Source organism: Amblyomma americanum, chromosome 1, assembly GCF_052857255.1.
Source record: "Amblyomma americanum isolate KBUSLIRL-KWMA chromosome 1, ASM5285725v1, whole genome shotgun sequence".
NCBI lineage: Eukaryota > Metazoa > Arthropoda > Arachnida > Ixodida > Ixodidae > Amblyomma > Amblyomma americanum.
In genome coordinates this window covers 192,558,487-192,571,487 of record NC_135497.1, presented here as the reverse complement: position 1 = coordinate 192,571,487, position 13,001 = coordinate 192,558,487, and the positions used below count along the sequence as shown (strand labels likewise).

Sequence of the window (13,001 nt, the reverse complement as noted above, 5' to 3'; positions counted from 1 at the left end):
TGATTTCATCGAGATATATATAGTCGCGCGATGATGAGAATAGGTACGACACGATTTGCCTTACGTTACACTGAGGCATACTTTGACTCCTGTAGACTGCAATCACACACGCGCCCTTTTCTCTCCACAGATGCAATAACCGGTGACATCGCCTATGAGGACGCTGCAACAGTATATATTGAAATAACTAGCAGTAGTAGTAGTAGGGGTTTTATGCAAAAATACAGAGCGGAAGAAAGCATTTTGCCGGCCGCGGTAACTGTTATTTAACATATTAAGCACCAGAGCTGCGGCTGGCGGAAATAGAAGGGACAGGAAGACGATAGCGAGGAGTAGGAGGAAAGAACTCGCCCTTGGAATGGATTCTGACCTTTACCAAAGTGCGCCCTTTCTATCTAAAATACGCTTGGTGTGCGTTCTGCTGGCTGCCGATATCTGGTGTGATATTTATCGTACTCCGCACGACTCCCCAGGAAAGAAACAAAAACGCCGTTTACACCGCGCATAAAATTAGGTCTAGGGAAAAAGCTGTAGTCAATATCAGTGAGATGACAAGTAAGGAAGCAGAACAAGCTGGACTGCTGCCTTGATATTTCTCGGTGCTCTTGGATAGTCAGCCAATTATTTGCTTCCTTTAGAGGTCCTTTACTGATTTGCGGTTCTGGATTAAAATCCTGGCGTGTTGTCTTTGTGCTTCAGCCAATGAGCTTTCCAGAAAGCAATCAACTTCCTCGAGGTGCTTATTTATTTATTTACATATACGGACTGCAGCGCATTGGAGCGCTATGTTTTGTCGTAAACCACTACCAAGCTCTAAGATATCAAGAAAGTGCGCCTTTAATAATAATAACATTATCATTATTATTAATAATTTTAATAGTAGTGATAATAATTATAACACTTTATTGACACAGGAATTTCAATACAATATTTTTATAGTTTTCAGTTTTTTTTTACAATATGTTGTGCTTTTTTCTGCAGATGCGTTTATTTGCACAGCGTTCAGCTTCCTTCATTTACAAGTTCCTTCAGATCAATTCCTTCGAATATTCACCGGCAGGAAAGCACATGTCGCTCTAACTGACGTGAAATTCACCTTCTCGCATCGATTTCACATTTCCCTATAAACGATTTTACAGCACGCGCACAAATTTATTTGTGAAATAGCCGGCGCCACGGAGCGCACATCCGCTGCGATTTCAAGCAGGAGCATCGCGCCGCGCGGTTTTCTTTCCATCGTCGCTTATTAGTCCTTGGCCTCCGGCCGGAAGAACGGTCTTCTGCAAATTACGTGGCGGGCTTTTGTTCGGCCAGCTCAGCGAGCACGAGCAATAAAGCTGTTGACAAGAAAAACACTCGAGCACATGCAAGAAAGACTGCGCCGCTGCGCGAGGAGCGTGCTTACAAGGAATCAAAGCAAAAAGAGAGAGGCGCGCAGCTGATCGAAGGAAGTCCCCGCGAGTGTCCACTCGAAACGGACTTCTCCGAAGGCGCGCCCCCGGTGTACCGTATACGCGAGCGGCAAGGCCGGCGGCTGTGACGCGGCGGCGCATCAGCTTGCGAGCGTGGCGCGGCGAACCAGGCGAGCGGGCAAAGGGTGTGGAGCCAGGGCAGCGTGACGCGAGGGGCGCGTCACGTGGCCCGGTTCCCCTTTCACCTTCCGCGGTGTATTCCCGGCTTCCCATCCGGCCCCATAACCAGAGAGCGAACAACGACGGCCCCAAACGCGGCATCCCCGAGCGGACGCGCTTGCATGGACCGCACGCCAGGCCGCCGCCGCCGCTGGGCCAACCGTCGCTCGACAACCGCATGATGATCGCGCCGGCTCCGCCGCCGCTGCTCGCCGCCGCGCTGCTATTGCTGCTGCTGCTGGTCGGCCGCACGCAGCAGCAGCAGCAGCAGCAGCAGAACTTTCCCAGGACCCGGTTCCAACCCGTGCACCGGTACCCTCCACTGCCCGACGGCATCAAGCTCAGCCCCGAGCTCATCAACCAGGCTCTGCAGCTGCCGCCCAACAGCAACGGTCATCCGCAGGCCACGGCGCAGCAGCAGGGGGGCTTCAGGCCTCAGCGCATGGTGCAGCTGACCATACCGCAGGGAGTACTGCGGGGACGCGTCTTGCGCACGCCTTCCGGCAGGGGGCTGGTCGCCTTCTTGGGCGTCCCGTACGCCGCCGCGCCTCTTGGACCACTGCGCTTCAAGGTGAGCGCTCGTGCACACGACGCCGCACTGCCACACGGCCTCATGCTACCCGTATGTGCTACCCGTAGAGGAGCGCACACAGTCCGCGTGTATGCTACGGGAAGCACGTACGAGAGCTATTCGCACAGCACCGGCGGTGGATGCACGCCAACTCATCCGAGTCTTCTACCTTCTCTGTGTCACTGCGGCCGACGACACTCCACTCGGGGGAGCACTTCTGGTCCACACTTCAAATAGTCGCTCATACAGCAGCTGAAAGCCTTATGCACAGAAGACAGCGCGGCATTACAGGTACCGTGACATGCGAACAGCAGGTATTGACAACATTTTCTGATTTTCCTGACAGTCACACTACATAAGTCGTGTTCCAGTCCTACTTTGAAATAATATATTTCTCCCAGAGGTTCGTGCCACAAATGCACCTGTTGTCGAAAGTCATCAGTACATGGGCCCATCTTCAGATCAGACACTGCAGTCAGTATATACTGGAAAGCAGCGAGAACTTATCATTGAAGTCGGCGTGTGGTTTGAAAGATCAATTATGTAGGAACATCGTAATCTTCAGGAGGAACGGATCTGGTGCTGCGGACGTCAATCTAGCTGAATTCCTCGTATTTTTTTCTCATAATTTCCTATTCCATACAATTGTTTCTTAAGCTAGGTTTTCCAGTTTCCTGGTTTAGCGAATTTTCTATGAACAGAAAATTCGATCGTATAAATGTATTTTGGATTTAGCACCATTAGGTCAACTACGAAAAACGACTCAATATAACACAGTGAAAGTATGCTATGCAGAAGTGATATGTACGCTCACATTTTAGATGAACACAGAAGTGGTTAGATTGCTTTTCGCATCTTGGACTGGCGCGTGTCTTCCTAGTTGGTGCACTTTAGAGGTGCACTTATAACTCACTCGTATTGGCGCAGTACGGCAGGTCACTACTTCATTGTTGTCACTGCTTGATTGTTATTGCTGTTTTGAGCAGTGAGGAACACCGCAGTGGAAGCTCTGGTTTACTTCGACCACCTGGCTTCTTAAGTGCACCTAAATCTGTGCATTTCGCTTGCATCAAAATTTGGTCGCCGCGGCCGGGATTTCACTCACGAAGTCGTGCTCAGCAGCGGCACCTTACAGACACTGAGCGACTATGGCGTTCTTTGCTTTTTGTTGGCCCGATTTAGTTTTGGCAGATGCTGTGAAGACAGTGAACAATGCGACTGCGGTGCATTCACTTATAATGTTCACATTGATAAGACGTATCAACAAGAGCCTGCAATCCCTCACTTCAACATCGACTTCCAAAAAAACATCTTCCAAAGACATCTTCCAAAAGACATCTTCCAAAAAAAAGCCCTCAAAAGGTCTAAGCTTGTGCTTTTAATGACAGAGAGGGGACTGGCCGTGTTTGCTGAGCGCTTGAAACGAACATAATTGCTGGGAGTTTGGAATAGCACACACGACAGCTTGTTGAGCCAGGTAGAACACAAGCAGGCATCCATAGTCTTCAAGCTCTGTTCTTGCAATTTGGAGATGAAAATCGGACGCCAGTTCTTGATTTCAAAATCGAATAGGATCGGGGTTTTCTAGAAACTACCTAGCTAAGACACCTTATTTTCACAAATAACTACAGGCTGTACGAACGCACTCTTTACCGAATTGCATGCTTTCCTTTCTTTTTCCTTTCTCACCGTTAGATCTGCGTGTAACCATACCATGCGAACTCGTATTGTCTCGGCGTTCGTCCTAGGCCTGCCCGTCTTGTGCATGCTTTCGAAGAGCGAAAGCATTCTTTAAACGTCGCAGCTGTCGTTTCGAAAAAACAGCGCTGCAGCAGTTTCCCTAACGTGTGGCTGGGCTGCATATCGGTGCCAATAATATGAATGATTATAATGTCGCCGCTCTCTCCTAACATGCAGTGTTGGACATTATTCTGAAATGAAGACGCGTCAAGGGGCATGACGAGAGGTTGACAGCAACTAAAATAAACTGGGCAGTTGTTTTCTACAATTGATTTAATAATAGCTGCTAGTCTTTTCCCACTGGTAGATAACATTTTTGGGGACCCTGAATTTCGGGTTACTCTATCTAAGCGAACAAGAGTAAATAATATGAGCCACTGTTTTGGAAGTCGATATTGAAAATCTCCGGGGCTACCATCTCACAAAAAAAAAGTAATCGTAAGCAAAGCGACTTACATGTGTACAAAGAGAAGAAAAATGTGTCACGTTTTTTCGGCTTCGTGGGAGCAGTATAATTTTTCATTTTTTGTGCGTGTTTGTGTTTGACATAACCACTTTATTGTTTCAGCATTGCACTCAGGCATTCAGTGGGGCAGGTAGTGATTAATCATTTGTTTTAGTCTAAAAATAACACCACATACGATGTCAGCAACGCAATACCAGACACCCGGGTTCGACTCACGGGCTAAGGCGACTTAGTGCTTATGGCCTTACAAAGGATGGGAGCAACGACGCCACCGAAACATTTTTGGAGAGGCTGCTCCTGCACCCATAATTTTCCTACGTAAATGATGTCCTTGGAATCTTCACGTGCTGAACCTCTAGGTTTCAGCGATATGGCGGTACAAGCGCACATGAGCGGACCACGAAATAAGAAGGTGAATTAACTCGCCGGAAATTGTTATTCAGAGATATCTAGGGCTCTCACAGTACAACTCGTACCCACCGCAAAGCTACTGAATTTCTAAGAGCTTTGAGCAAAGTAAACTGGGAAAGAGAGATAAAAAGAGAAAGATAAGGAGGTTAACCATACCTGCACTGGGTCACACAAAACTACCTTGACCACTGTATATGACGTTTCATATAGCCTGCAGCTTTACAGAGAATTGAAAATTTCCACGTTAAGTACGCAAGTGACATGCAGAACCTCCATGTGGGCTCGTGAAGAAGAAGGAGAAGCGTAGAAGGCAGACAAACTTGCTTCAGGACCTAAGGCTCGCTGATAAGCATTCACAATGCACGACAGCCTACGTGTCTTGGCAGTGGAAATTATACGCGTTGCATGAACTGAAAGAAAGAAAAAAGGAAAGTTCAGTAGTGTTTACTTTCCAGAGGCGGCCATAAACGTTGCAATATGCACATTACCATTTCGCCGCCATCTTAGCAAGGCGGCCGCTGCAGGCGTTTTAGCTTCTGGGCTCCGGATACGCGGCGTCACGTCCCAAACAGCGCTCGGCCATGCCTCCCATGCAGGTGTGTGCTGTATGCTGCACAGAAGCTAAACCGCAACAAGAGACAAAAGAGCAGCGGTGAATTCGTCACGACTGCGAAGCACACCGGCCCACTAGCACGTCTGCGCATACAATCCGGACCTGAATGCGTAAAAAGGCGGCGAGTTTCTAAACGACTAGCGCTCGTGCATCGGGCGGGGGGTGTGTCCGGCGAACTAAGCGCGAAGGTCTCGGTCGAGCCTCCGTGAGCAGCGGCAGCAGCGCTGGTGGCCTGGACAGCTCGTCTTCGCTGACTGCGTTTTCGCAACCCTTTAAGCCTGATTCATCACCACAGGCGTCGAGAAGAGCAGCCATCCGTGCGGGGACACATCATGCGCTAGATGGCTTTCAAGTTCACGCTGAGGTGTCTCGCCATTATGTCCTTTTTGTTTTCCTGCCCGCGAGCCGTCGAAGTGTGGGCGGCGGCCGCTTTTCGACGGGCTGCTCGGACGAATTCACTCTGCTCTCGGCTGCATGGTCTCTGCTTCTGCTTGGTTTGTCTCGACGTACGCGCATGTGTAGGAATACGTGTGACTCGATGCACCTGTGCTCAGTCAGCACCTCCCGCAGCGACCTCCGTGTCACTTGGTATGACGTCAGTTACATCACGATTCGCCACGGTTCTCCGATCCAGAATCGAGGCGTTTCCTAACGGACACGCGGATGAACAAGTGACCAAATAAGTTTACTTTTAATTGCGGAGTAATCAACAGATAACCCAGCATGAAGGAGCGAGGACACGATAGAGAACGCACAACACTAGCTCAGACCAAATTCCTAATTCATGCGAAGTAATGCCAAAAAGTAATGCCGGAAAAAAAGGCGCTACTTGTGTAGAGTGTCAGTAAGCGTTTTCGCATGGAGGGGACAAGGCTTGAATTGCCCGCGGAGCTAGAATGATCAACTATAGGCAAATCACCACTCAAACGCTTCCAAGGAAAACCATGGCCAGAAGCCCACAAGTGACCCTGCGAAATAAAAAATAATTTGTGAAGTAAGGCATCCGAAAAAGTTTACTCTGACCCATAGAAACCCAAAAATAAGGAAGGAACGAAGAATTAGATTGTGGCGGGGAAAAAGCAAGAAAAGTTCACAGAAAAGGCGAAAGCCTCAATTACTATTTCTAGTTCGTTTTTTTTTTCTCTTTCTTAGTGCACTATCCCCTTCAGTAAAGCTCGTTATACTTAGTGGTGCGGGCTGGGACACATTTTTCTAGTTTCTTTGATTTTTATTACAAATACAATCTACGTCCCCTTCTGTAGTAGTCTTTGATGACATGCCTGCTATAATTATCAGCTATGGCCGCAGTTATGAAGTGCCTAAAGCAAAAAGCTGGCTGTGCAAGATTCAGATGGCTTTCCTTCTAATGCGCTGAATCATTCCTACTTTTGTAGTCTCATTTAATAAATCACTGGCTACTGGAAGCCCGCCTTGGGATTGGGAGAACGGGAACATTTTTTCGATGCATAAGTGTGATTGAAGAAATGGTATAGCAAATTAACACCATATTTAGCTTACGGGCGTATTTGGGAGAACATTTTGTGCAGCGCAATAACACTTGGGTCAAAACGAATATTATTTCGGCCATCCAGACCATGGCTTCACATCAACTGCTTTTGCATGTAAGAAACTCTTGTAGCTATAACGATGTCTTTCGTTGCTACTATAAGGGTCGTCAACTGCACAGCGCTATTTTTTGCTTAAGGGAGGCTCTAAGAAAGTACTTCAGAAAACCAGGCATGCCTACTTTACACACGATATTTTCTGAGCCTGCCAAAGCAGCGCTTGTCTGGATCCTTAATCACCTTTGCCACTTGAGAAAAGTGTGGTTTGCACTGTTCTTCACGGCTACTTTTTCGCTTGTATGTTTCTGTGCAAATTTTTCTCTCCCTAACCTAAACGCCCCTCTCCCCCCTTTATGTAATGCCTTCAGGCTTTTAAGGAGCAAATAAATGAAATAAAATCAATGGCTCTCGGTTAGACTGTACTGAAATTTCTTTTAGCGTGCCTTAGATATCCTTCAGATGCCTCTCATCATCAGCTCGATTTGAGCAGTAATCGCCTATGATGTAGGAAACAGTACGTGCGCCACTTTTCATGTTCATAATGCCGGAATAACGTGCCACCTTCAGATGTCCCTGAATAAATATTTCAAGGGCATACCCTACGTTTTTTCCCTTTTCTAACAAAACACGTCTCTGCAAAAGCTAGCAGCTTGCTGAGGTTTACAAAGTTTAATTTTAGCAAACCCTCAAAATGGGTGCTGTATCAATTTAACGTAAGCGTCGTACTGAAATATGCTGGTGTGGTTTCGGGCCCATTAGTTTTCGAATTTCTTCACAGTGCTAGAGCGCGTACAAACTGTCCGTTTGGCTGCCAGTAGCTAAAGTCATTGACGCAACACTGCTGCAATAAAAGCTCGCCGCGCTTAGAATCTCTTACGTGACCCGCAGCTCAGAGGCACATCAGTAACGCTATACCGCATATATTTTTAACGAGAGCCTGATACAGAAGGAACATCACTCGCTGCCTTCTCAAAACGTGTCGCTTCGTCACCGCCATGACCGGAAGATTCGTGAAGATTGATATAGAAACATCTTTAAGCGCTCGTTGCATTCGTGGCCAAATAGAATCAACTACGAAGGGCTCGCGTTGGTTTCAAGCCTACACGGGTATGATGCGTGGGATAATATACGAGCTTGAGTTCGTTTCTGACTACTCCTTTTTCCGTGAATTCTTTTTTCGTGAAATTTCTACCTACTTTTTCTTTCCTCTAACTGATAGCCCTACGAAATTCCATTTATATTTGATATATTTCTTCTTGATATCGCATGCCGAACTAGAGTATGCTTTCGACGCTAGAACGTGCCTCCTGTATCAACCCTGCAATAATTCTTCGATGGCGCCTGCAAGTAGTCCACAATGCATTAGTATCCATACATGGTTTTAAGCTGGTTAGCCGTTAAGTTAAACTCAAATGACGCATTCCTGAAAGCCAAAATGTCAGGCTTCCGCCGATGGCAACGCTTTTACCGGTTTAGTGTTCAGACGCTCAGATGCAGGTGCAATGCTGATATGTTGAAACGTAAAGCCCAGACGTTTATCTGGAATGCTCAGATGATACCGCTTAGTAGTTATTGCTCTCTTAATTACTGTAACGTTTTAAAACAGCGACTGTGATGGACAGTGCCCAGAACGGTGAAGGCCGCAGAGCAGCTTGCGACTTCCGCTCGCAAAAATGGGCTTCTGCACACGTGCACAGAGACTGATACTGACCACCCTCTTCGCCCAAACTGCGGCATCACGACGACCGCGAGTCAGGCCTCGTCTTACTTGGGATAGGGCGTTTCCAGAGGATACCCCCCGGCGGGGTCCATTTTCTCTTATTTCTACCCAGCAAAACGAAGTCGGCGTACAAATTTCTCCCCTTAGCACACAAAGAGGTATAATGCGCTACACTGCAAGACATGTCAAGGAAGCAGTGTATGCAAAGCTCTGTATAAACCATATCAGGATGACAAATGCATACAAAGATAACAGCCATGCCCGAGGAAGCGCACGGTTGCTTGCAACCATCGATTTGATTTGATGAAAAGTCCCCGCAAGAGGCACAAACAACCCTTCGATCCAGAAAACGGGATCGTGCGAATAGCGGACGGCGGGAAAACACGACGCATTGAGAGCAATTTTGGGCTTATTGATAGGGCGCTGCTAAGCATAACTGCGAAGCTGTAAGAAGCGTCTCTTAATGCATGCGGAAATTAGCGCACTTAAATATGAGCTGCGCGTCTCGGTCGAAGGCCAACAGACGGAATAACAGAAACCAAAAGGGGAGAACCCGAGATAGGCATCGTTCATTGAGCAAAACAATCCCTCTGTTAACGCTTACGGTAAGTAGGCACGCCGATCAATAGTATGCGGTTTCCTGGTAGCCCTATTTTAGGATTCCTGAAACGAAGCGCGGTTTTCATTCACAGAACTGAGCTAGAGCGCCGTGACCGAGTCTTTGTGACCTTGACGGAAGTCTGCCGCTGCGTGCGCCATTAAAGGCGTGTGCAGACTTTTATCTGATGGGATCTGTAACTGCACACGTACGCGCTCTCAACCGAGGATGTCTTTACGGCCGGAGAAATATTTTCGCAGAACTTTGGCGTGGCATGTAAACATAGTGTTTTTCTGCGGAACGCTATCATGCCTGTCTCGAGCTGAACAGAGCTGGAGAGCTCGCAATTCGCGCTTCGTAGGGGTGTCCTTGCTGCACTATCGCACAGGCCTTACAGCCATGCAGACTGTGGAATCACAGGCGATTTAGAATTGTCAGCGGCAGTTGTTTTAAGGCCAGAAACAGGGGTGAATCTACGGCCCGCTCCTCGAGAGGGTGGTCCTGTTTGCACCATGCATTTCTTGAACTTTTCTCGAACCCTTCCTTTGGCAACTCTTAAATCCGTTCCTAACCGAAAGCAATTCGTAGGTTGCGACAGACATCGCAGAGACGGGCTCTGAAGTAATTTAAGTCATCTAATGCTGCGGATCAAAAGTTAATTCTTTCCTCAACTCACACTGCTGTTTGAGCGTGGTGTCTCAGCGGAGGTTGCACTATAGGGGGGCGTGGCACGTGTTCATAATCCTGCAGCAAGCACACGGGCGGAGGCAGAAGTGGCGGCCAGACAAGTTTTGTCTCGGTCAGGATGAGACAGCACTTGACTTGTCCCATCTTTTTCTTGTTGTGGGCGCTCGGGTGTATTGTGGAGCCTGACAGCCTGCAAGGGAAAACGGCTAGCTCAGAACTACCGTATCAACTATAGCAGTGTTTTGCTTCAGGCGCATGCGAAAGTGACTGCAAACGGTGAGTGCTCACCCTAGTAAATAAAGACTAATAGCGGATATCCTTTCCTTTTTCCTTCATGAAACGTCCGGGAATAGACTCGTCTGTTTTGCTAAAGGACTGAAAGTTTTCACTAAGTTACAATCTACACGAAGCATTCCTTTCTAGGAAACTAAAGACAAGTAAGCTAGGATCAAAGGGAATGTCTGAAGCATAAACTACGTGAAGCGCTTTCTCCTTAGTTTCTCATATTTTGTGCACTAAAAAAGAACTTGGTTTAATGTGACCTCGTCTCCTTGTTCCGTGAGAATGAAGCTGTGTAAGGTGTGTCCACCTTATGCGAATACAGCATAAAACCAATTCGATGAAACATTATTGATGTCGGCATGGCTTCCATTCTTCTAAAAGGGGTTTCAAAAGATGGAGTTTGGTGTGTACTTCCTTATCCCGCTTACGCTGCCGTTTATACTTCAATTTACTAGCAGTAACTTTATGTGTTCTATGTTAGGTGCGTTTACTTTTTGGCTATACCGTTGCGAGCTTGGGCACCACATGCGCCAGCTCTGAGAGTGCCACATTCCGACATAACTTGGGGTTCAGCATGCCCTTATCATACGCACTTACATAGTAAATGTTGTTATATTCTGTACAATGTCGCCTAATAAAGGTCTGACTACATTTCTGGGCTTTACTGTTGTGCGTAGACCCAGAGAATCGGTGTAGATAATGCTGTTTGCGATGTTCTTGTCTATTACTTTTTTTTCCATGAGCTAGTGCGTGTTCTCCGAATTCCGCCGTTGAGCTCCCCATTGCAGTTAATATTTGTAATGCTGTACAAGCCACGCAACGTATCTGTATATAATATCACTGCGGAGGAGAGACTACAGGTGTTATTTTTAAGTTTTCGCATGCGTCTGCACGACGGGAAGCAGTGCACTGCTGGCCGTGAGCTTCATTTGATGGCACGTTAGGTCATCTGCCGATAATCTTCCGACATAAAGACAAATTCATAACATCTACTTCCTGCTAAAGCATCGGGTGACGTCTACCCTTCTGTGTTAAATAAATACGGCTCGCTCGGTTGAGAGATTCATGACGTTCAAATTCAAATTATTTATTTATGCATGAAAACACAATAAAAGTGTGTCCAGCACTGTTTGGACCCGTAGCCGTAGGCTAGTTATGGGTCAAAAAAAAATTCAAATTCTATAATGCAGACACTTCGTTACATGCACAATAAAAACTTGGAAGAGCGGAGAGAGGGATATATACATAATACAAATCACAAAAAAGCATAATAAGGAACAGTCGCTCCAATTCAAAAACATCGTGCATGTTCAATTACAATAATGAATGGGATGCGAACAGCGGATAGATGTCCTTTACCATATTTAATGCATGCGCTGAAAGAATTTTTCAGCTGTAAGTGCAAAATTTTGAGCGCGTATTTTATTTCTTCTCGAAGAGTATTCCATATCTGAACACCAATGAAAGAGAGCCGTCGTTCTCCATAAACGTGCATTTCAAGAATGATGTTTTCGAACGAGCTGCAACTTTTAAATGCATGCGCTTGTGTGCAGATTGGATTATTTGTCGAGCGATGGCTCCGTACTAAAATCTGATGCAATAGCCCACGGCACAATATGTCGTTAGGATTTGATTTTCATTTATTCTGATAACCACTTTCTTCCAAAAATTTAAGACCAAGGTTGCAGGGTGTCGAAACCCACGGAGAGAGATGTGAATTGACAGACTCATCGAAATCAGCAGCTCACAATCGAAATTGCCACACAGGAAGAAAAGAAAAGGAATGCCCAATAGGCAGATTGAAACCAACGTGCGAAACGAACGGCGGAAAGTGATTACACGTGCGGAAAGTAATGACTTCCTAGGCAGCGAGGCCTCGTTGTTTTCAAACCAGCGTCAAAATGACCAAAATAACAGAAACACAAAACGGCGAAGCAGAACAAAAGAGCGGCATTAATAAAGAAAAGGCTAGCACCGCGTACGCCGCGCCGTGCACGCGGTTTGAAAGTCGGCCAAAAGAGCCGTCGCCGTCAAAGTGCCCCGCGTCACGGCGGGCGCCGCTGGCATACACAACGGCAGGAAAGGGGGGCGCAGCGACAGCGGCCACGCGCGTCTGGCGGCGGTGGCGCGCACGCGGAAACTGAACCCGGTTTCGCGCATTTTGCTTCCCGCGCCGTCTGTCGCTTCTCTAAAACAAACGGGCACTGCCGGGCACGCATCCTCTCCTTAGAGCATTGGTTCCGCTTCGTGAGGTGACGATTTGACACCGTTTTCGTGCTGGATATGGGTGCGCACTCGGAAAAGCGACGGCAGTAGTGCGCGTGTGCGCTTGGGAATATGTGCGCGCAAAATGTCTATACTACGGAGCAGGCTGTCGCGCCAAGCGCACACAGAAATCCGCGAGTCAAACCCCCGCCCCTGCGCGTCGAACGACCGAGGTCGCGAGCCGAGAGCCCTTTGGCCCCGATTGCGACGCGGCGTCCGTTCCTGCGCATATGCCGCACGCATACGAACTGTGCGCGCGAATGCGGGGCCATATGCGTGTGTGCGCGGAGCCAGCTAGCGCTTTCCATACGCGACTCCGGGGGACGAAAGTGAGAGAGTGCGCATGCAACGCCCTTCGAGCTTTGCAGCGGCAAGGCAAACATCCTTTTGTGCCGATCCGCAGGTGTGGACGCACATTTCCCCAGCGGGCGCGCGCGCGTGTGCGGGCAGGG

General features: G+C 47.8%; 1 protein-coding gene across 1 annotated transcript in view; it reads left to right on the top strand.

Moving 5' to 3' along the window:
- Positions 1-1,698: 1,698 nt before the first annotated feature.
- The window catches only part of LOC144114413 (cocaine esterase-like), a 47,860-nt gene continuing 36,557 nt past the window's right edge, over positions 1,699-13,001 (top strand). Inside the window, 1 exon segment of the mRNA XM_077648138.1 lies at positions 1,699-2,202. Coding sequence (XP_077504264.1) covers positions 1,810-2,202 — 393 coding nt within the window. The 5' untranslated portion in view covers positions 1,699-1,809.